The sequence below is a fragment of the Pygocentrus nattereri genome, chromosome 11 (genome assembly GCF_015220715.1).
Source record: "Pygocentrus nattereri isolate fPygNat1 chromosome 11, fPygNat1.pri, whole genome shotgun sequence".
In the NCBI taxonomy this organism is placed as follows: domain Eukaryota; kingdom Metazoa; phylum Chordata; class Actinopteri; order Characiformes; family Serrasalmidae; genus Pygocentrus; species Pygocentrus nattereri.
In genome coordinates this window covers 21,797,711-21,819,338 of record NC_051221.1, presented here as the reverse complement: position 1 = coordinate 21,819,338, position 21,628 = coordinate 21,797,711, and the positions used below count along the sequence as shown (strand labels likewise).

The 21,628-nt window shown below is 42.6% G+C and overlaps 2 protein-coding genes and 1 non-coding gene across 5 annotated transcripts in view; 1 reads left to right on the top strand and 2 right to left on the bottom strand.

Moving 5' to 3' along the window:
• Positions 1-4,100: 4,100 nt before the first annotated feature.
• Positions 4,101-4,173, bottom strand: trnar-ucg. The gene has a single exon. It is a non-coding gene; the product is annotated as a tRNA-Arg (tRNA).
• Positions 4,174-5,019: 846 nt separating this feature from the next.
• Positions 5,020-20,637, top strand: polg (polymerase (DNA directed), gamma). 3 transcript variants are annotated; one of them, XM_017700113.2, is made up of 24 exons: positions 5,020-5,160; positions 5,314-5,418; positions 5,592-6,199; positions 6,739-6,934; positions 7,158-7,325; positions 9,468-9,614; positions 9,726-9,805; positions 9,933-10,115; positions 11,182-11,339; positions 11,535-11,658; positions 11,756-11,986; positions 12,236-12,353; positions 13,449-13,526; positions 13,669-13,779; positions 13,884-14,044; positions 14,175-14,228; positions 14,321-14,438; positions 14,731-14,866; positions 15,193-15,439; positions 15,516-15,638; positions 18,292-18,463; positions 18,676-18,884; positions 19,293-19,453; positions 19,826-20,637. In XM_017700113.2, exons 3-24 carry the CDS (start codon positions 5,637-5,639, stop codon positions 19,888-19,890), a joined length of 3,603 nt encoding a protein of 1,200 aa, XP_017555602.1. In that variant the 5' UTR covers positions 5,020-5,160; positions 5,314-5,418; positions 5,592-5,636; the 3' UTR covers positions 19,891-20,637. The 3 variants fall into 3 exon arrangements, with proteins under 3 accessions (XP_017555602.1, XP_017555605.1, XP_017555604.1); XM_017700115.2 differs by lacking the exon at positions 5,314-5,418 and having other exon boundaries at positions 5,039-5,313; XM_017700116.2 differs by lacking the exon at positions 14,175-14,228 and having other exon boundaries at positions 5,038-5,418.
• Positions 19,759-21,628, bottom strand: part of fanci (FA complementation group I) — a 19,032-nt gene continuing 17,162 nt past the window's right edge. The window contains exons 33-38 of the mRNA XM_017700111.2: positions 21,182-21,238; positions 20,949-21,008; positions 20,770-20,844; positions 20,589-20,684; positions 20,378-20,482; positions 19,759-20,066 (exon numbers count right to left, since the gene is read on the bottom strand). Coding sequence (XP_017555600.1) covers positions 20,004-20,066; positions 20,378-20,482; positions 20,589-20,684; positions 20,770-20,844; positions 20,949-21,008; positions 21,182-21,238 — 456 coding nt within the window. The 3' untranslated portion in view covers positions 19,759-20,003. The remainder of the gene's footprint in view (positions 20,067-20,377; positions 20,483-20,588; positions 20,685-20,769; positions 20,845-20,948; positions 21,009-21,181; positions 21,239-21,628) is intronic.

The window sequence follows — 21,628 nt, the reverse complement described above, 5'->3', positions numbered from 1 at the left end:
GTTGACCCGACCAGATAAACTGAACTTTAATGAACACTAGTTGGAATCCGGTCGAACCAGCACCAACGAAATCCATCGAATCAGCACCCTGGACAGCAATGTGTGTGTGTGTGTGTGTGTGTGTGTGTGTGTGTGTGTGTGTGTGTGTGTGTGTGTGTGTGTGTGTGTGTGTGACAGAGATTCATTCCGTATGTCCCCGAATTTAAATACACCATCGCCACGCAGCGCGCGCGACTGGGCGCGTGTAGGTTACACCGGAGCCGAGCGGCTGGGGGAGATAAATATACGGGTTTTTACGTTTGTGAGGACGACGGAATAAGAAGAAGAGTCTGTGTTTCGTCATCTCTACAACGACTCGGTGTTTTCACGAAAAAAGTGACCTCGATGCCTCAAATGTTGAGATCACTTCACAAACAAGTGAAGAGAATATAAAACTCTGATTATTGCTCTGTTAACTCACTGTCAGAAACGCCAAGCACACCAGGACAAGTCAAAACACTGAATCAGAAAGAGAAAGAAAGAAAGGAAGAAGAAAGACAGACTGACAGACAGACAGACAGACAGACAGCGTCAGCCCCGCGAGAGCGCCGGGTTAATGTGTGAGACGAGAAACTGAAAGTGTGTGTTGCTGATTTAAGCTGTAGGTAAACAGAGGCTTTACCCCCCCCCCTTAATTTAGGATAGAAACGGACTTAAGTAAGATAAAGATAAATACATACACTACACGCGTGTAACCGTTTCAGGTGCACCCGAGAAAATCAGGCTGGATATAAAGATCATGGCCCAGCGTTTCTCAGAGTTAGAATGAATACAAACACTGTGAACACAGTGAGCACAATGTTGTGAAGTGGTGAATATGAACCCGGCCTGTGTTCCTCTGACTGACTCTCAACCTCTCAGCACCTCACCGGAGACGAGGAGTCCCGAGTTTCTTATGTTAGACAGTGTTTTCTCAGGCAGAGACAGGTTCACTGCTCAAATCACTAGAGAACAGTGGAGCTGCCTCAGATTTCAGCCCCGCAGACAGTCCGCGTTGGTGGATGAGCTTAAGCGGGAAGTTTGGTTCCGTTGTTAAAAGGCTCATTTAAAACAGCGAGAGTTCAGGAGAAGTACAACAAATCCACAACGCTTTGTTTTAGGCCCATATTACATTTCGAGCCCCTACCGAATAAACAGACAACTGTAAATAAATAAATAAATAAATAAATAAGGTCATTATAGTGTGCTGTTTCTAAGATTATGGCTCTTCTAAACAGAGCCGACCTAACGCACAATCTAATAGCACAGACTTGTCTGTCACAGACACAGACAGGCCTGTTAAACTGTAGCTGTAGCCCACTGAAAGACCCTCGCTCACTCTGAGCTTCAGTGCAATTAAAATGAAGTTAAATGAAAGTAACTCGAGATATAAGATTATTTATATTATGTAGAGTAAGTCGATGTTACTCTGTAAATGAATAAACAAATAACGACATTTTAAAAACAACTGAGCAGATTTCGCTCTTCATAAAACCCCAGCGAAAACAGTCAGTGGCAATGACCTCGACTCCCTCGGGCCACTAAATGGACAGTTGATTGACCCTATTTGCCATTGACCCCGGGCTGAATGAAGCAGTAAGGACCAGTTGGTGGGGTGAGTGCGTCCCTTTGGCCGGTCCCCTAGAGAACAGTAAAGCAGGCCAGAGGGGCCAGAGGTCAGAGCTGAAAACCACAGGTCAAGAACCACTAATTAAGAGCCGTTTCCTTTTACTCCCTTGTGACTGCTGAGGTGGACGGTGGGCTGCCACCAATACGCCAACATCTTTTACAAGGCCTTTCAGTGAACATGCAGAGCAAGACTCAAAGGCTCTGACATCTACTAAACTGTGGCTACAAGAAAATTCCTGTTTGTTTGCTCTTCTTTGCTTCTTGTGCCTTTTTTGGACACGTTTAACAGGGTGATTGTCTGCCCCTAGATTTCATGCCCATCTTCTTTTCCTGCTTCTTCACTCAGTAGCTAGTCTGTTACATCTAAACACTTTTTCACAGCTTGTTAGGCCTCAAAGTCTTGAGTTGCTTCGGTTTCATTGGGATGGCTAAAGTCTTAGAGCTTCGCTCCATTCTGCAGCCAAAGAGAGTCTCTCTTCATGGCTCAGCCTCAGAGCCCTGAGCTGGAGGATGTAGGCTGTGTTATAGGTTAGCATAAGAATGGTGGCGGAGCTTGTGAACTGCCCTGACCCCCTGACCTCTCTCCCTGGCCATGAATAGCATCAGTCAGAGGCCGGCCAGGCTTTTCAGTCACCACAAGACGTGCCTGAGCTCCTAAGCATGCTGATTTAACGTATCCTCAGCAGCATGGCTGCTTTTGCACTCACTCTCAGGAGTTTGTTTAAGGCACCCCCCTAATACACACACACACACACACACACACACACACACAAGCACACACACACACACACAAGCACATGCCCCCTGAGCTACAGGGAAATTAAGGGTCTGATCTAAGACAAGGGCCCATTCACTGGGAAGGCCATGTTCAGGCCTGTTTACTCTGCTTCTTTCTCCTACTTTAGCATAAAAGCTGAGGGGAAGTGTTGGTCTACAAAAGGCTAAACACGTAACGGTGTCTCTGCTCATTGCATTTCATAAAATACTCTAACAGCAATGGCTCAAAAACTCTTGTTTCCTTCATTTATGAAAAGAGTGCTTCTCAAATAAGTCGCCTGGCAGGCGTGATGTGAGGAGTGCATGATCATGCTTTTAGTGCGTGGTGGGAAGCAAATGTGCCCAAAGTGATAGGAAAGCATTTTTACTAGGATGCAGTTTGATTCTAAGTGAACAGCGGCCTACTGATGCCAAAACGATGTGCAGCAATTCCAGAGCGATGTGCGTTAATATTCTGATTTTTTCCAATTCCTGCATTACATTTCAGGAGAATATCCTAAATCTGAAAGACGTCTTTTCATGCAGTGCTGATCTCACAGAAGCACAACTAGCAGCTGGATTACATGAGCTGCTCAGCTAAACCTACAGTATTCAGGGCTAAATGTCCACTGGAGCTTCCCTCATCCATGAGCATGTGGTCAGTAGATAAATCACACCGAGTCCAGAAATGATCAGCCCATATCACTGTACACACTTTAAAAAGATGGTCCTCCAGGGGTTCTTTAGTAAAGGCCATGGATCTGTTTAGAACCATGAGTTCTACACTCTTAAAAAAGATGGTTCTCCAGGGGTTCTTTAGTAAAGGCCATGGCTGAATATGGAACCCTGAACATTCAATGAGCCATCTGACCAGACAGTCGGTACTGTGTGTAAGTCTACGTGGAGATGTTCTGTCGTAGCTACGCCGCCTACTTTGGCCTCGAATCCAGTCATTACGTTAATTGCGCAGTTTGCGTTGTGTGCGCTCTGTCACTCCTCGGGTCTCCATTCCACTCTACACGTCAGCAAACAGAGGACTGAGGGCGTCTGCGGCTTCATCGACAAAAGAAAGGCTTATCAGGCGAGTAGGACCACTGAGCGTTTAGTCGACGGGCAGAACTGGGGTGAATGTGAGAAATATCAAAGTAAGGCTGAAGCCCGTCCGGCTGCGCATCTGTGTGGCGACACTGCCCCCTGGCGGTGAGAACTAAGGAAGCTACTACCACACTGTTACTGTTTGAAACAGATGTTAAACAATTAAAATGACGTTAATCTTTCACTTCCAGTCAAATTTTCTCTTTTGTGGAAAAACTAAATAAACAAACAAACAAAACACACGGAATCAGTTCTCTGAGCATAAAGCGGGACTTTGTTTACTGCAAGAGATGGACAGAAACCAATAGGATTGAAAACTGTCAAAATAAACAGTACAAATACACAGGTTCCAAATTATCACACTGAAACAGCACAAAAGTAATAATAGATGTTTTTAAATTTAAAATAGTCTGGTTGGTTTTGAGAGAGCAGAATGCACTTTTACAGTCATGTCAGTCTTATCCTGCCTACAGCCGGACGAAGATGCACGCCGGAGCTGTAACACAGTTCGTACGCGGTGCGAAAGCAGCTCTTTATGTTTTGGAAGATAATATTAAGACGTTTTTTTTTTATCTTTTACGAAGCTCGGAGTGAAAAACATTCGACCCCGGCAGGACTCGAACCTGCAATCTTCTGATCCGAAGTCAGACGCCTTATCCATTAGGCCACGAGGCCGTTGATAAGGCAAGGAAATCATTGACATTTAAACAAGAACAATAACGGGTCCTCTGGCCTGAAGCGGCGTGGTCTCTGTGTTAATGTGTTTTATTAACGTCCCTGCGCTGCCCAGCAGGCACTATGACCGCTGCGGAAAATAGGACGATTTTAACGGAGCCGAGACCACACTTAAGTTAACAGCTAGCGTTAGCTAACTGTTAGTAAACTTTCTTTACTAAAGGCGGTGCCTGTCTTAAACCGACTAGAAAGCTCACTACGAGGTCAGAATGCTTCGATATGAACTTTAGCTCCGTGTAAACGAGCAGTCGTCTTAACCTTTCACTATATTGAGCCCTCCAACCCCGAGCCAGTCGTGTGGTGTCGCTGTGGGCAGAACAGAGCGGTGTCGGTGAGCGGCCAAAGCTCGTATTTAGGATGAACCAAGATCGTGCATTGCGTGTGGAACTGAATGAGGCGACAAGGGAGTTCAGTTCCTGTCTGCTTAAGTCTTGCGTAAGCCACTCCGCCCCGTTTCCCGGGGCAACGGCAGCCGCCTCTGCGGAAAGACTGAACAAACCCGAAACAAGACTGATTTATCTTAAAATCAGGTCATTTGAAAATTCGTGTTTTAGCTCAAAATAGCCACAAGACCCTCACTTTTACAAAAGTGGCCAAAACATCGCTGTCATTTAAATGTTTGATGAAATAGGCAGAGTTCCCCGCTGGTGTGAGGGGGGGCTGGAGTATCTGATGTCTGCGCGCCAAAACCACGTGACCACGTTCCCGGAATTGTTGTGATATGGCGGCTCTCGGTTTCATCTGTTCTTTGGTTGAAGCCAAACGTGGATCAACCCTCCTTCCTGCACCTCCGACGCCAGCGAATCGCAGACGCTGAGGGCGGCGCTCACCAGTGTTTGGAAAATGTCTCCTCAAAGCGAAGACGGTGGACAGCACGAAAAATCGTTTAGAGGCTTCAGAAGAAAAGTAACTGAAAGTGTTTGAAAGGTGTGGGTAACTATATCATGCGGAAAAGACGCCCAGCAGCTGGTTTAACCACACATGGGGTTTCTGTCTTTAGTAGCAAACTGTAACTGTTAACGTCGCTGTGCATTTTTTGCCGTGACTTTCTTCATCTTCTGCCTCAACATGTGGATGTAGGTGAGTATGAAGGCACCTTCACGTTGTTCGCGGTCGCTGTCTGGTGCTGCTGCTTTGAAGTTGGCTGTGTGACAAAGTCTATGCACAGAATTCAGCAAGTTAAAAGTAAGTTAAACTGCCTTGTTCAGGTCATTTGTTCACAATCGATGTATAAATTGAAGTAGAAATACAAAACAGAGACTAAAGAGTTATTGCTCTGGTCAAGTTACTGCTCATGTTCCCAAAATGCTCTCATTCATTTGGCTGCGCTTGTGTGACTGCTGGGCCTTGTTTTCCAGGGTCTGCTGAGTATTTAATGAGTTGACTGTGACCACAGAGGGCAGATGCTCCAATTAGTGTCCCGTCGACCATGGCGGTGCTCCTCTGCTGCACTGTGGAGGAGATGGTGCACAGCTGCAGCCGAAGCCAAGATCCAGCAGAGCTCCAGAGAGACCCGCATGAACCCCCTCAACATCCAGATGCTCTCCAGGAACCTGCAAGAGCAGATCTTCCGCAGCTCAACGCAGGAGTACTCGGAGGAGGATGTGAAGCGGAGCATTGGGCATTTGGAGGCGCATAAACTCTGGGGGAAAGAGGCAGTTCTGTTGCCTGATGTGGAGCTAAAATTGCCACCGATGTATGGCGATGACATTGACAGCCACTTTCGCCTTCTGGCCCAGAAACAAAGTCTGCCTTATCTGGAGGCGGCCAGCCAGCTCCAGCAGACAAAACTCCCTCAGATGCCCCCAAAATGGGCTTGGGAAGTGGGCTGGACGCAGTACAGTTTGGATGGAGAGTGCAAGAAAGTGGATTTCCCTGAAGAGAATGCTCTGGTTTTTGATGTGGAGGTCTGCATGGCTGAGGGTCACTGTCCCACCCTGGCAGTGGCTGTTTCTCCAACTGCCTGGTCGGAAACGGCTTCCAATACCTGCATTACACACAGACACGCACATATGTTTATACACATAGACACACACACACATTTTTTCTAAGCTGCTTATCCTTCTATGCCACGGGGTACCTGCATTACATAAATCTGTAAAGCAGGATGAGTAATCTTGCTAAAGATTGGTGAAAGTAATACAGTAATCAGCTGATTATTTTAATGATTAGTTGAGGAATGGAAAAAAGAGGCAAAGAATAAAAATAGACTTAACTGAATTATAATAAAGCATGCAGAGTATTTCAAAAATTCTTGGAAAAAGATAAACTAGGAAGCTTTTAATAAGGCTTTATTAAAGAAAACGCACAAGACCTGTGTGGCAAAAATTCAAATTAAAATGTGCGTTGCCATCATGTAAATTACGAAGTAAGGCCTACACATTGTCAAGGTTTTAATTGAGTTTAATGGGGGAAACCATTAATTATAACCCAAATACAAAATTAGGTGTAAATACAATGAGTACGTTGTTTATTGTTGTTTCTCTTTTTGCTTCTTTGTTTTAGGTACTCATGGTGCAGTAAGCGTCTGGTTGAGGAGAGGTACACCTGGTCCAGTCAGCTTACACTAGCAGACCTCATCCCGCTGGAGACTCCACCAAACTCCAGCAGGCCTAAGAATAGATTGTGGAAGGAAAGGCTCGTAGTGGGACACAATGTCAGCTTTGACCGAGCACACATTAAAGAACAGTACCTTCTGAAAGTATGCATTTAGGGTTTTTGTATGCAGTGCTTACCCTGATTTATTTTTAACATTTGAGTATATCTTTTACAAACTGTACCAAAAGTATTGCAGTTCTTGATGGAGTCATTTTGGTTTCATTCATCAGAATTAACAGGGCTCAGTTGTTCACTGACCCTTTATGCAATGGTTCTTTGTTATTTGTAGATAAACATTGTCTTTGTGTGCTGTTGCTGTTAATCAGGGCTCAAAGATGCGGTTCCTGGACACAATGAGCCTCCACATGGCTATCTCAGGACTGACAGGTTTACAGCGTTCTCTCTGGATGGCCAACAGGTATCGGAAGAGACAAGGCCTACATGAAGTCAAGGAACACATGAAGAAACTTGGTCAGCGACCAAAGGGCCCAGCAGTATGTGTATATACAAACCGTTGTTATTGATTTTCCCCAGTGACTGCATGTAGAGTATTAACTGGGCATGTCTACCATATTATATACTGTATTTTAGATCTATGTAGGGAATACTTATAATGCTGCATACAACCCCAATTCCAATGAAGTTGGGACGTTGTGTAAAACATAAAAACAGAATACGATGATTTGCAAATCCTTTTTAACCTATATTCAATTGAATACACTATTTAATATTATTTATATTTAATGGTTAAATGGATAAACTTTATTGTTATGATTTAACTGTGTTACATCACCTTTCCTTTTAACAACACTCAATAAGTGTTTGGGAACTGAGGACACTAATTGTTGAAACTTTGATGGTGGAATTCTTCCCCATTCTTGCTTGATGTACAACTTCAGTTGCTCAACAGTCCGGGGTCTCCTTTGTCGTATTTTGCGCTTCATAATGTGCCACACATTTTCAATGGGAGACAGGTCTGGACTGCAGGCAGGCCAGTCTAGTACCCACACTCTTTTACTACGAAGCCACGCTGTTGTAACACGTGTAGAATGTGGCTTGGCATTGTCTTGCTGAAGTAAACAGGACGTCCCTGAAATAGACGTTGCTTGGATGGCAGCATGTGTTGCTCCAAAACCTGTATGTACCTTTCAGCATTAATGGTGCCTTCACAGATATGCAAGTTACCCATGCCATGGGCACTAACACACCCCCACACCATCAGTGATGCTGGCTTTTGAACTTGCGCTGATAACAATCCGGACAGTCCTTTTCCTCTTTGGCCCAGGGGACACGACGTCCATGATTTCCACAAACAATTTGAAATGTGTCAGACCACAGGACACTTTTCCACTTTGTGTCAGTCCATCTCAGATGAGCTCGGGCCCAGAGAAGCCGGTGACGTTCCTGGGTGGTGTTGATATATGGCTTTCACTTTGCATGGCAGAGTTTTAACTTGCACTTGTAGATGGAGCGACGAACTGTGTTCACTGACAGTGGTTTTCTGAAGTGTTCCTGAGCCCATGTGGTAATATCTGTTACAGAATGATGTCGGTTTTTAATGCAGTGCCGCCTGAGGGATCGAAGCTCACGGGCATTCAGTGTTGGTTTTCTGCCTTACCGCTTTACTTGCAGAGATTTCTCCAGATTCTCTGAATCTTTTGATGATATTGTGGACTGTAAATTATGAAATCCCTAAATTCCTTGCAATTGCACGTTGAGAAACGTTCTTAAGCTGTTGGACTATTTGCTCACGCAGTTGTTCACAAAGTGGTGAACCTCACCCCATCCTTGCTTGTGAAGGACTGAGCCTTTCAGGGATGCTCCCTTTATACCCAATCATGGCATTCACCTGTTTCCAACTTACCTGTTCACCTGTGGAATGTTCCAAACAGGTGTTTTTTGAGCATTCCTCAACTTTTCCCAGTATTTTGTTGCCCCAACTTCTTTGGAATGTATTGCAGGCATCAAAATGAGCGAATATTTGCAAAAAACTATAAAGTTTATCTGTTTGAAGATAAAATATCTTGTCTTTGTAGTGTATTCAATTGAATATACATTGAAAAGGATTTACAAATCATCGTATTCTGTTTTTATTTGTTTTACTCAACGTCCCAACTTCATTGGAATTGGGGTTGTAATTACCTGTTGATAACTTTTAATATTATTAATTAATATCATTTTATATAGAAAAAAAATTCGTATGCAGAGTTTAGTCTTATAATGTAAATTCTGTGTTCTTTATAGTAATCTTTTCTCAGGTTGTCTGCTTCAAGATTTGATCATGATTTGAAAAGGAGGCACTCTGGATGATAAATCTGTTGTAATTTGCAAGAAATACTATAAAATTCTCAATGCTCTACAGCTTTCTTAGTCATTTTAGAATCACCTACTGCTCTCATCATTATAGAAATATCTAATAGTTCCTCATTTTTTGCAAGCTAAGAAGTTGCGGAGGACTAACATACTGTGTTAATTACATACGTTTGTCTGAAACCAATTGGTTTTATATTGTTAAATATTATAATTGATTACATTTTTTTTAATGGTGATGCACGTTGTAATGTTTAAAATCCTTGATCAATATGTTTAATGTGAATCATCACATTAAATGAAACATGATCTGTTTGTGTTTATAGATTGGCTCTTGGGACTGGGTTAACATCAGCAGTATTAATAACTTGGCTGATGTACATGCTCTCTATGTTGGAGGGGATCCCCTAGAGAAAGAGCCCAGGGATATTTTTGTGAAGGGCAGCATGAGTGATGTTAGGAACAATTTCCAGGTAAGTGCAAGAACCACAGTTTATAAACCACAGTGAGAGGTATAAACACATACTCCTTTAGAATCACAGATCACAAAAGTACTTTTATGACATTCAAATTTGCTCTTTTAGGAGTTGATGCAGTATTGTGCTACAGATGTGCTTGCCACACATGAAGTGTTCACCGAGCAGCTGTCTCTCTTCATGGAGCGGTAACAATATTCCACATATAGGCTACTCTGTCCATACTCTGCCCACCGAATTAACTCTTGCAGTTTAACTAGTTAAATAATTCTGCACTTCATTTCTGTGTTCTGTGTATTTCATGCATTTCTGTAGGTGTCCTCATCCAGTGACATTTGCAGGGATGCTGGAGATGGGTGTCTGCTATTTGCCTGTCAACCAGAGCTGGGGTCGGTATTTGGAGGATTCCCAGGATACATTTGAGGAGCTGCAGAGAGAGATGAAGAAATCTCTGATGATTCTGGCAGATGATGCTTGCCAGTTAATGCAGGATGACAGGTGAACATGCACAAAGGACTGAACTACTAAGTTGTTATCATTTGTGCTATAGAAAGTTATTAGCTTAACTTTAGAAAAACCTCAGAAAACCTTCATGCTAGGGGTGGGCAATATGGCCAAAAAAAAATATCACAAGACATTTTTCACAATGCACAATATGCATTACGATATTTCTGTTTTTTTCAGACATTGTTGTTGAGTTAGACCAGACAAAATCACACCAGAAGGGCCACATTTAAAAATTATTATCAAAAAACTATGAATACAATGAGGGCAGCGCGGTGGGTAGTGCTGTCACAGCGAGGAGGGCCTGGGTTCAATTTCCCCAGCCGGGTGACCTGGATCCTCTCTGTGTGGAGTTTGCATGTTCTCCTCGTGTCTGCGTGGGTTTCCTCCGGGTTCTCTTGTTTCCTCCCACAGTCGAAAGACATGCAGTCAGGCCGATTGGATATGCTAAATTGCCCCTGGATGTGAGTGTGTGAGTGACTGACTGTGTGTGTCTGTCTGTCTGTCCTGCGATGGACTGGCGACCTGTCCAGGGTGTATCCTGCCTTCAGCCCAACGACCGCTGGGATAAGCTCCAGCACCCCCCGTGACCCTGAGGGAGAAGCAGCTTAGAAAATGGATGGATGGATGAATACAATGATTTTAAAGTGTGGATACAAGGAGGTGTAATTAATGAAGTGGCCAGTTGTAGTTTATGCAAGTAATATCGTGAACTTATGGAAAGGGAGACCACTCCCTTGACTCCCACAGTCATATGTAAAATTTAAACACCCCCAGTCCAGTTGCAAGCTTGGTTGATGGTCTAAGTGAACATGAGTACACACTGTCTGCATCTGCACATTTACTGCACTGTTACTGTTAACGTGTAAGTTATGGCTCATTTTATATTTTATCATTTTTTCCAATATGTTAATCTCAGCAAATAAAAATAAATGAGCACTAATATGAGCAGAAAATGCTGTGTTTGAGTTTGTTCCCTGTAGAGAATGTGTTAACTTAGTGGGATATAGTTACTGTATGACAACCAGTCGTGCAATCTGCACATCTATTTCTTGATTAGGTACAAAGAAGACCCATGGCTGTGGGATTTAGAGTGGGATGTTCAGGAGTTCAAGCAGAAGAAAATACCCATGAGCAAGAGAAAGAAAGCTGAGCAAGAGGCTGAGAAAGCAGCCACAGCTTCCAAAAGAGAAAGTCCAGAGAAAGACTGGGATGAAGGTATAGCACATTCTTTTGATGAAGTACAGATAATCCAAGCATTGAAAACTCGGGTCCATTTTTTTTCTTTTATTCTTATTAAAATAATTTTCAATAATTTATATGTAGATAAATATAGATTATTAGTGAATAATGCATTTCTCAGCATTTGCTCTAAATTACTTTGCATAAAAGATAAATGTTAAATGATTACAGATCCAGGACCCCCAGAGGAGGAGGAGCAGGGGAGGTCGGACCCAAGCAGAGAGCTTGTGGAGCGGCTAAAGGGGACAGTAAGCTGCCTCCCTAAGAGGAGGCAGCACATGCCCGGATACCCAGGGTGAGCACTGGCTGTGTTACACTAGGGTTGCTCGGAGAAAGCCACTCGAGAAGTAAATGAATTTGCTCTTTCTGTGTTCCCCCTCAATGTCTCCCAGCTGGTATCGGAAATTGTGTGCACGGATGTCAGAGAAAGAGAAAGAGCCCTGGTCTCCTGGAGCCAGTCTCATTAGTCTTCAGATGAGGGTCACACCCAAGCTGATGGGCCTGACCTGGGACGGCTTTCCCTTGCACTACGCAGAAAAGCATGGCTGGGGTTACCTGGTCCCAGGCCGCAAAGACAACTTGGACATCACAGAGGACACTGATGGACCTATGTGCCCCCATAGGTAAGATGAAGCTGGGATGATGACAGTCACAGGGATGGTGGATTTTCTGTGCAAAAAGTCCCACCCACAGTGTTTGATGGATAGGTATGCCTTGACAATGAAAATGCAATTAAAAACAAAATGCAAAAGTATTTCAGTAATCACAGAGTAGGAATGTGATAATGAGGGAGGGCAGGCATAAATGGATTGCCATTACTTCATTATTTCACGGTATGATTTTGTTTGAGTTCTTGGTTCTGGTGTGTTCAGAGCAATAGAGACAATCTACAGAGAGTATTGTGAGCAGAAAGGAAAAGAACAGCCACAGTGTCTCAGCAGCTCACCCTCGGATGACCTCATGCTGACCGACAGCAGTGTCTGGCAAACGGTAAGGAACTTGTTTACTGTACAGTTTTCCTTTTATGTTAACAGTGTTGTACAGGCACATTAGTAATGGTTATTGCAGTTTTGTATTAGATGAAAATGCTCCAGTTTTTTCCAGTTATCACACTGTTCTAAAAAAAAAAGTTGGGGGGGAAATAAACAAGATGTAAAAAAAAAAATACCTCGCATAGAGTTCCACAGGGCTTCAACCAAGACAAAACCGCTTTTAGGAACACTAACATATCAGTAATGCAGTGACACCGTGATCTCCAGGCAAGATTAACCTTGCAACATTGAAGTTAACCTATACATTTAATTCATTTCTTAAATTAATGGTTCAGCAAAAATAAATAAATAAATAAATAAATCAAATTTACACAATATTCCACTTACCCCACATGTAACCAATCAACCAAGACATGTTTGATGTTCAAATTTAGCTTCATTAGTTTAGCACTTGAGCTGCAGGGGTAATGTTGCTAAAAACACTAAAAGCCAACAGTCATCAAAATCCTTTATGTTAATTACATCACTAAGAGCGCATTTTGGTGAATTTTGACTCTTTGCACTCTTGGGTCCACACAGAACAAATGAACCATGTTCTGGCAAAATGTAGAAGCTGTAGGGGAGTCAGAATACAGCACAAAACCTGATGGCTGCACAAATTCATGTTTACATGATGAGGTTTTGTTCATTTTTATGTTTCAGAGTAGGTAAAACTGTCCCAGAGTGTGTATGACTTTAATGAAGACTTGACTATGTATTTACAGAAAAGATTTGAGTGACTGTTGTCTTCAAGTCTTTGTCTTAGCTTCAAGGCTTAGCCTTATAGCTCCAACGGTAAACTAAAGAAGCAAAAGTTGGACACCATTGTGTCCACCATTGGACAAACTGTGTAAATACTTTGCCAAACCATCCCTTTAATGTTTCTCATATAGTAGAATTTCAGATAGGCTGCTGTGTGTGTGTGTGTGTGTGTGTGTGTGTGTGTGTGTGTGTGTGTGTGTGTGTGTGTGTGTGTGTGTGTGTGTGTGTGTGTGTGTGTGTGTGTGTGTGTGTGTGTGTGTGTGTGTGTGTGTGTGTGTGTGGTGTCCACTAGGTGGAGGAGTTGAGTTTGCTGGAGGCAGAGTCTGAGGATGAGACAGTGCCTAGAACAGTGAGATCCAGAAAGACCCAGGTACATTAATTTCAGCTAATTTGACAAGTTTCTGCAAACACTGGAAAGGGGAAAAAACTCATCTGAGTTTTTCTATCATCACTGGAATAAATAGGCAGTTTTTACACATCAGTAAGAGAGATTTCTAATGTTTGTCCATCAGGTATCATATGATTTGGAAACAGATATAAGTGAGTGTCCTTATCACCATGGTAACGGACCATACAATGACGTGAACATCCCTGGATGTTGGTTCTTTAAGTTACCTCATAAGGTGCATTAAAACTCTTCCCTTTTATCACATTTCTTTATATGAATTAACAGCTCTTCGTACGCATAGCTTTGAGTATGATTTTTACCAGTGCTTTTACATGTTAGGATGGGAATGAGAATAATGTGGGCAGCCCCTTCTCTAAAGACTTCCTACCTAAAATGGAGGATGGGACCCTTCAGGCAGGACGAGGAGGAACTAATGCAGCGCGGGCTCTGGAGATCAACAAGATGATCTCATTTTGGAGAAATGCCCAGAAACGCATCAGGTAGACTTGCCTCAGTATTTTTCCAGTAACGATCTGGTGAAATGCCCTGTAATATTGACTTTAGCTTTATTGAGCAGGCTTGTCTTTGATTCATTAGAAATAACTTGCTTTTGGCCATCTGTCTGTGTAGTTCTCAGATGGTTGTCTGGCTTCGTAAGGGAGAATTTCCTCGCACTGTTAATAGGTATTGCAGTTACTTTACACTGTCTGCTAGCAACATTGTGGTCACTCTACTGAAAACCTTTAAATCACCTTTTTTCTTCTACTTTGCAACAGACATGTTGACTATGATGAGGAAGGGCAGTATGGTGCCATCCTGCCCCAGGTTATCACTGCTGGAACGGTCACCCGCAGAGCTGTGGAGCCAACATGGCTGACTGCCAGTAATGCACAGGTAAGTGAAGTAAGAGGAGCAAGTTCATTCTCCCCAAACACTAGAATCTTTTCTGCTCTATGGTTAAGCAGATTCCTTTATTACACCACCATATTTGCATATTTTTATTAGTTTTGAGTACAGATTAATATCTCATCATAATGAAAGTCTGAAATCTAAATTTAAAAATTTATATGCATCATAGCTTCCATGTCAGAATCACTGAAAGAAGACCAGATTCCTATGTTGTGCTGTCAATGAAACTAAGATTTTATGTGTAAATCACTGTTTAGATATGTGTATGTGTTTTCAGCGGGGTCGTGTGGGCAGTGAACTGAAAGCTATGGTACAGGTGCCTCCTGGGTACCACCTGGTAGGGGCAGATGTTGACTCTCAGGAGCTGTGGATTGCTGCTGTGCTGGGAGAGTCTCACTTTGCTGGCATGCATGGTGAGCCTAGTTGCCAGATTGATTTGCTTCTCTAATCCCTATTAGAGCCAAAGACTTTATTCAACTGCCAAGTGCTTCAATCAGCTACTTGTCAATATGTTAAAATATTATTTGTAGAAATCAGATTTTCTCCAGATCAGCAGTTCTTTTGAAGCTGCAGACAGGCTTGGCATCACACCAAGGTGTAGCAAAAGACAAGTCTCAAGATGTGTTCAAGCGTCTCTCAAGACCTTTTTACAGCATTTGTAAAAACAACTACACAGTATCACTTCTGATAGCAACGTAGTGTTAGAAACAGTGTTACACTACTGGCTTTTTCCTCTCAGGCTGTACAGCGTTTGGATGGATGACCCTACAGGGGAAGAAGAGTCAGGGAACTGACCTTCACAGCCGCACCGCAGAAGCTGTGGGCATCAGTCGTGAACACGCCAAAGTCTTCAACTATGGCCGGATATACGGGGCTGGCCAGCCTTTCGCTGAACGCCTGCTCATGCAGTTCAACCACCGGCTCAGCCAACACAAGGCAGCCTGTAAAGCCAAACAGATGTATGCACTAACAAAAGGATTGCGCAGGTGCGGCAGCTGGACGCAGATCTTACTAGTAAAGTGACATTTTATGGGTAAAATAACATATTAATTGTGGACACAGGTATCATCTCTCCGAGGAGGGTGAGTGGCTGGTTAAGAATCTGGGTCTGAATGTGGAGAGGGATGAAGACGGCACTGTCACCAGAGAGGAATTACGCAGGATTTCTAAACTAGCTGGGAAAAGGTTAGTTTACTGTCCCACAACATATGTCGCAATTGCTGACACTCCTGCTTGTAGTACTTTGTGCAACCTAACTTTACCAACAGAAAAACAATAAGTCTTCTCCTATAATGCTTCATGAGATTGGAGAAAACATCAAGGAATCTGAGAGTACTCCAGATTTTCCAGTCTTAAGTCTTCTGTTCTCTACTCTTCTCTTTAGTTCATCCTATAGGTTTACAGTTAGGTCGTGGAACTGGCATAGCCATGTCTAAAGCTTGAGTCTGTGGTCTTTGTACCTTTTTTTTTTTTTTTTTTGGTCAATTTGTATGTTTTGGATCAATGTCCTGTAAGAAGATCCAATGTAATTTTAGCTTTTTATCAGAAACAGCCAGATTTTCATTTAGAGATTTGTGGTTCTTCATGGGGGCCGCGATGCCCTGTATGTCTTAACAAAGTTCACGGGACCCATTTTGAGTGTTTGTTGTTAAAATTTCTCAACTAACAGTAGCATCTAGTAAACTTTAGGTGCTTGTTTGTGTTTAGCTCCTGGCATTCCTTTCAAATAATCTCTTGGTGTGGAGGTGATGTGTGCTTGTAGTTTTGCTGACCCCATGTTACCATGCTGATCACTCCATTTCTTTGAAAATTCTTAATTATTGCACTCACAATAGGTATGTGCATTTTTAGAGCAATTTGTTGATTTCCGAAGGTCAACATATGAGACAGAAATATTGTTTGTGTATCCTCAAATATTCCCACATTTGATACATGATTAAGGGAATTTGGCTTCTGTGGCACCTTTATACACTGCTCAAAAAAATAAAGGGAACACTCAACACATCCTTGATCTGAATGAATGAAATACTCATTGATAACTTTGTTCTGTACAAAGTTGAATGTGCTGACAACAAAATCACACAAAAATCATCAATGGAAATCAAATTTATTAACCAATGGAGGCCTGGATTTGGAGTCACACACAACATTAAAGTGGAAAAACACACTACAGGCTGATCCAACTTTGATGTAATGTCCTTAAAACAAGTCAAAATGAGGCTCAGTATTGTGTGTGGCCTCCACGTGCCTGTATGACCTCCCTACAACGCCTGGGCATGCTCCTGATGAGGTGGCGGATGGTCTCCTGAGGATCTCCTCCCAGACCTGGACTAAAGCATCCGCCAACTCCTGGACAGTCTGTGGTGCAACGTGCCGTTGGTGGATGGAGCGAGACACAATGTCCCAGATGTGCTCAATCAGATTCAGGTCTGGGGAATGGGCGGGCCAGTCCATAGCTTTAATGCCTTCATCTTGCAGGAACTGCTGACACACTCCAGCCACATGAGGTCTAGCATTGTCCTGCATTAGGAGGAACCCAGGGCCAACCACACCAGCATATGGTCCCACAAGGAGTCTGAGGATCTCATCTTGGTACCTAATGGCAGTCAGGCTACCTCTGGCAAGCACATGGAGGGCTGTGCTGCCTTCCAAAGAAATGCCACCCCACACCATTACTGACCCACTGCCAAACTGGTCATGCTGAAGGATGTTGCAGGCAGCAGATTGCGCTCCAGACTCTGTCACGTCTGCCACATGTGCTCAGTGTGAACCTGCTTTCATCTGTGAAGAGCACAGGGCGCCAGTGGTGAATTTGCCAATCCTGGTGTTCTCTGTCAAATGCCAAGCGTCCTGTTGGGCTGTGAGCACAACCCCCATCTGTGGACGTCGGGCCCTCATACCATCCTCATGGACTCGGTTTCTAACTGTTTGTGCAGACACATGCACATTTGTGGCCTGCTGGAGGTCATTTTGCAGGGCTCTGGCAGTGCTCCTCCTGTTCCTCCTTGCACAAAGGCGGAGGTAGCTGTCCTGCTGCTAGGTTGTAGCACCTCCAGCCTCTGGACACTATGCTGACAGACATAGCAAACCTTTTTGCCACAGCTCGCATTGATGTGCCATCCTGGATGAGCTGCACTACCTGAGCCACTTGTGTGGGTTGTAGAGTCCGTCTAATGCTACCACAAGTGTGAAAGCACCACCAACATTCAAAAGTGACCAAAACATCAGCCAGAAAGCAGAAAGGTACTGAGAATGTACTGTGGTCCCCACCTGCAGAACCACTCCTTTATTGAGTGTGTCTTGCTAATCGCCAATGATTTCCACATGTTGTCTATTCCATTTGCACAACAGCTGTGAAATTGATTGTCAGTGTTGCTTCCTAAGTGGACCGTTTGATTTCACAGAAGTTTGATTTACTTGGAGTTATATTATGTTGTTTGTGTTTCCTTTATTTTTTTGAGCAGTGTATTTACATCCCAGTGAAACCAGTCATGCATGACTGCTTAAGGGTACCCGAACACTCAAATGAAAGACAAATGCTTCCATTACATTGTAAAGGAATTTCATTGGAATTTCTAGCAGTGCTAATAATTGACAAGTAGTTTTGTTAAAACTGTATTTTGATTTAGGATTTGTTTTCTTAGATTAAATTTGTTTAAATTAAGAGAGATTTTTTTTTCTTCATATTTTCAGTGTGAGACTGGTTAGTTAGCACAAAGACATTTATTTATGACCTATTTTACCCTTCTTTACCAAGGGTGCCAGTAATTACAGAACTGTACTTGTTCAAGAGTAAAAGCTGCTGGTATAATTTGTGGTGAATGTCTTGCTCCTGTAGTTCTCAAAATAAGAGGAGGTGGGACATGGCAGGCCGCCGAGTGTGGGCTGGAGGGACAGAGTCAGAGATGTTCAACAAGCTAGAGAGCATCGCTCACTCAGAGCAGCCTGCCACCCCTGTGCTGGGCTGCAGGATCTCCAGAGCCTTAGAACCTGCTGTTGTCAAAGAAGAGGTGCTGCTATTTTCAAAACTCATAAAGCCTTTCTTAATTTCTCCACCTGTTTAACCCATCCATGTTCTGCTGCTTTGAATCAAAGCTTCTATGGCTGTTATTCAAGGGCAGTAATATGAACACAAGTGTTGTATTAAACATATTTTTCATTTAAACAAAAAAATCACATACTGTATTCTCTGGGTTTTAATTATGACTTTTTGTATTTTCAGTTTATCACCAGCAGGGTGAACTGGGTGGTTCAGAGTTCAGCAGTGGACTACTTGCACCTGATGCTGGTGGCCATGAGGTGGCTGCTGGAGGAGTATGACATTGATGGCCGCTTCTGTATCAGTATTCATGATGAAGTGCGCTACCTGGTTACAAGTGAGGACCGCTACAGAGCAGCACTCGCTCTGCAGATCACTAACCTGCTCACCCGGTTAGTACAGTTTATTAAATGTTTAGACTATTCTCTAATAGAATTATTGAGAAAATGAAATCTCAGTATTAAGTGAGTGATAAGGAGGAAAAAAAAACTTTGGGACAAAACCTCCTCTCTCCATTCAGTTTTTTACATAATTTTAAAAAGGCAGTTGCCCTTTATGTTGTGTCAAAACGTAATGATTTACAGACCAACAATAATGGTCTGAAATTCTTGCCTTTTTTGTGATGCAGGAAAAAAAAAGAATACTGGCTGTTTTGACTAGAAATGACATGAATGAGGGCTAGTTTCTGACTTTTAATAGTACTGTGTGGAAGGTGCTTTACAGTATCGTTCTTCATTATACATGCTTATTATAGTAACTGGTCCTATATGGTATATTAACTCCTCCTCATGTATCCTTAGATGTATGTTTGCCTATAAATTGGGCATGAAGGATCTCCCTCAGTCTGTGGCTTTCTTCAGTGCAGTAGACATTGACAAATGCTTGAGGAAGGAGGTCACCCTTGACTGTGTGACCCCATCTAACCCCACTGGACTTGAGCGCCATTATGGACTGCCACAAGGTGAGTGAGTGTAGGCTAGAAGACAACAATAAAAGATGTAGCTGTACTTTTATATGTAGGAATACAGGTAAATACTATTGAAAGGTGAGAAAAACATTTCTTAAATCTGTTACATTTAAACAATATGTCCTACATTTTTTAGATTGTATCTTACCTTCCTCAGATAGTCTTTTAGAAATTCATTGTACATAGTAATGCCCTTCACAATTGTTAGGGGTTTTGTCTTGCAAACTGATGCAAACAATAAATGTATTAGCATTTGCTGGAAAGCAACGCTTAAGTAAGTTAGGAATATGAAGAACCTCTAAATTAGTATTTAAATTTTATTTTGGAAATCAACAAAATGCTTTATATAATTTTTTTTATCAACAGGTGAAGCCTTGGACATTTATCAGTTAATCGAAATTACCAAAGGTTGTTTAGCCAAAGGAAGATAGCCAGCTCAAACAGCCTTCAAATAACTGGAGACCTGGATGACAGCGAAACATCAAACAAACAAAAAAACATGTCTGAGTGGGTAATGGAGGATCAGAAAGGAGAGTCCAAAATTTCACTGCTTTCTTCTCTTCTTCTTGGGGGCTTGACTCTCCTCAGAAACTTGAGAGACCTCGGTCTGAAGGAATAATGGGAGTGTGTCATCATTAGCACAATCCATAGCTGCAGTATTCTTTCTGTTGATTTCTTTTGATAGCTTGATAACTCACCTTAACTGTTAGGGTTGGCATTGTGCTTTCTATTTCTAAACGTTTTCCATTTGGAAGAGTGTCAGAGTATCCTTTGTAAGGATTTATTTTGTTATATCTGTTGATAATTTGCATAATCAACTTTATTCAAACACAAACCTGAAACAGACTGTTCTGAAACAGAATGTTCTGGAGTGTGGTTATTGGCATTAGATGAAATGCAGAGGAAAGGGAAGCAAACCTGCTGGCTCTCCTGCTGTTGCTCTTGCAGGGCAGCCTCAAGCGTGGCAGCGTTGATCCGGAAATCTCTTGAAGTGCTCAGCTTCATGTACTGCATCAAATTCACCTGAGGAAAATGCCACAGTACATTGTGTTAAACATTACTGTTAGTATTCTTTACTGTTACTGTGTGGTAAAGCTTTATGTAAGGTCTATCACATATATCCCTATACCTTTGATTTCTTGGAGAGAAGAATTAAAAACTTCTCATACTGCTCGATATTGAAGATTAGGGTGGGAATTGCTTTGCTCGCACGAAGAACTTTGGCCTAAAGGAATATAATTATTAAAAATGACAATCAGAGTTGTAGAGGTCATAAATGAACCCACAGAAACCAGAGTAGGTGTTCTTACTGATGCAGCCATAACAGCTTCCTCTTCTTTCCTTTTTTTCTTCTTGTCATTTGCTCCTACACTGGCCTCACCACTCTAAATAATACCGCACATCAACAGAACAGGGAGTTAGGGGAAAAAAAAAAAAACAGGATGCACAGCACCTTGGGTAAAAAGGGGGCAGATGAAAAGAAACGTACCTGTACATAAGTAATGAAACAGTAGCACTGAGGAGTGAGATGAGAGCCTGACAGCTTCACCTGCACAAACAGACCAGTCAGGCATTCTTAAGTAAATATTTAGAAAACATCAGCAGTCATATATGGAAGACTGCTAATTCTGCCTTTGATAGACAGTCAACATTAACTAGACTGAACTCAAATGAATTTCCCGATTATCCTATAAGACAACTCTTAAAGAGGGATCTTCTCACCAGTTTCTCCAGTCGAGCAGGCAGTTGGCCAGGATGAGCTGCACACACCTGTATGTACTGCAGACAGAAAAGAACAATTAAACTACACAAGTTCCCAGCAACATGTCTGTCACACATTTGTGTTATCACTCAGGGAGTATAAGCTCTGCAGTTTGATATGCACAAATTATAAAAATGATTTGGAGGAATTGATGAAATCCACAGATGTCTACAATGTAAAGATGCAGCTCAAACATCTTGAAAGAAGGGATCTGCATAAGCAAGTGAAAGTCAAACCTCACCCATATCGGTGACACTGAGGCACAATCTGACCAGTCCTGGGTGACGGTGCTAAATTTGTAACATGAACTGGAAAGTCACTCATTACATACACCAACCCATTTAACCTGTTACAAATGTTACAAAGACTGTTTCAGGTTGTAGTGCTTTTTGAATGAGGCAGAGAAA

What these genes read in the sequence shown, in the direction of transcription:
- polg (XM_017700113.2), top strand. Translation starts at nt 5,637, where the DNA reads ATGCTCCAATTAGTGTCCCGTCGACCATGGCGGTGCTCCTCTGCTGCA. An exon ending in AGAGAAAGACTGGGATGAAG is followed by an intron (nt 11,340 to 11,534) that starts GTATAGCACATT and finishes AAATGATTACAG; the next exon opens with ATCCAGGACCCCCAGAGGAG. An exon ending in GGACCTATGTGCCCCCATAG is followed by an intron (nt 11,987 to 12,235) that starts GTAAGATGAAGC and finishes TGGTGTGTTCAG; the next exon opens with AGCAATAGAGACAATCTACA.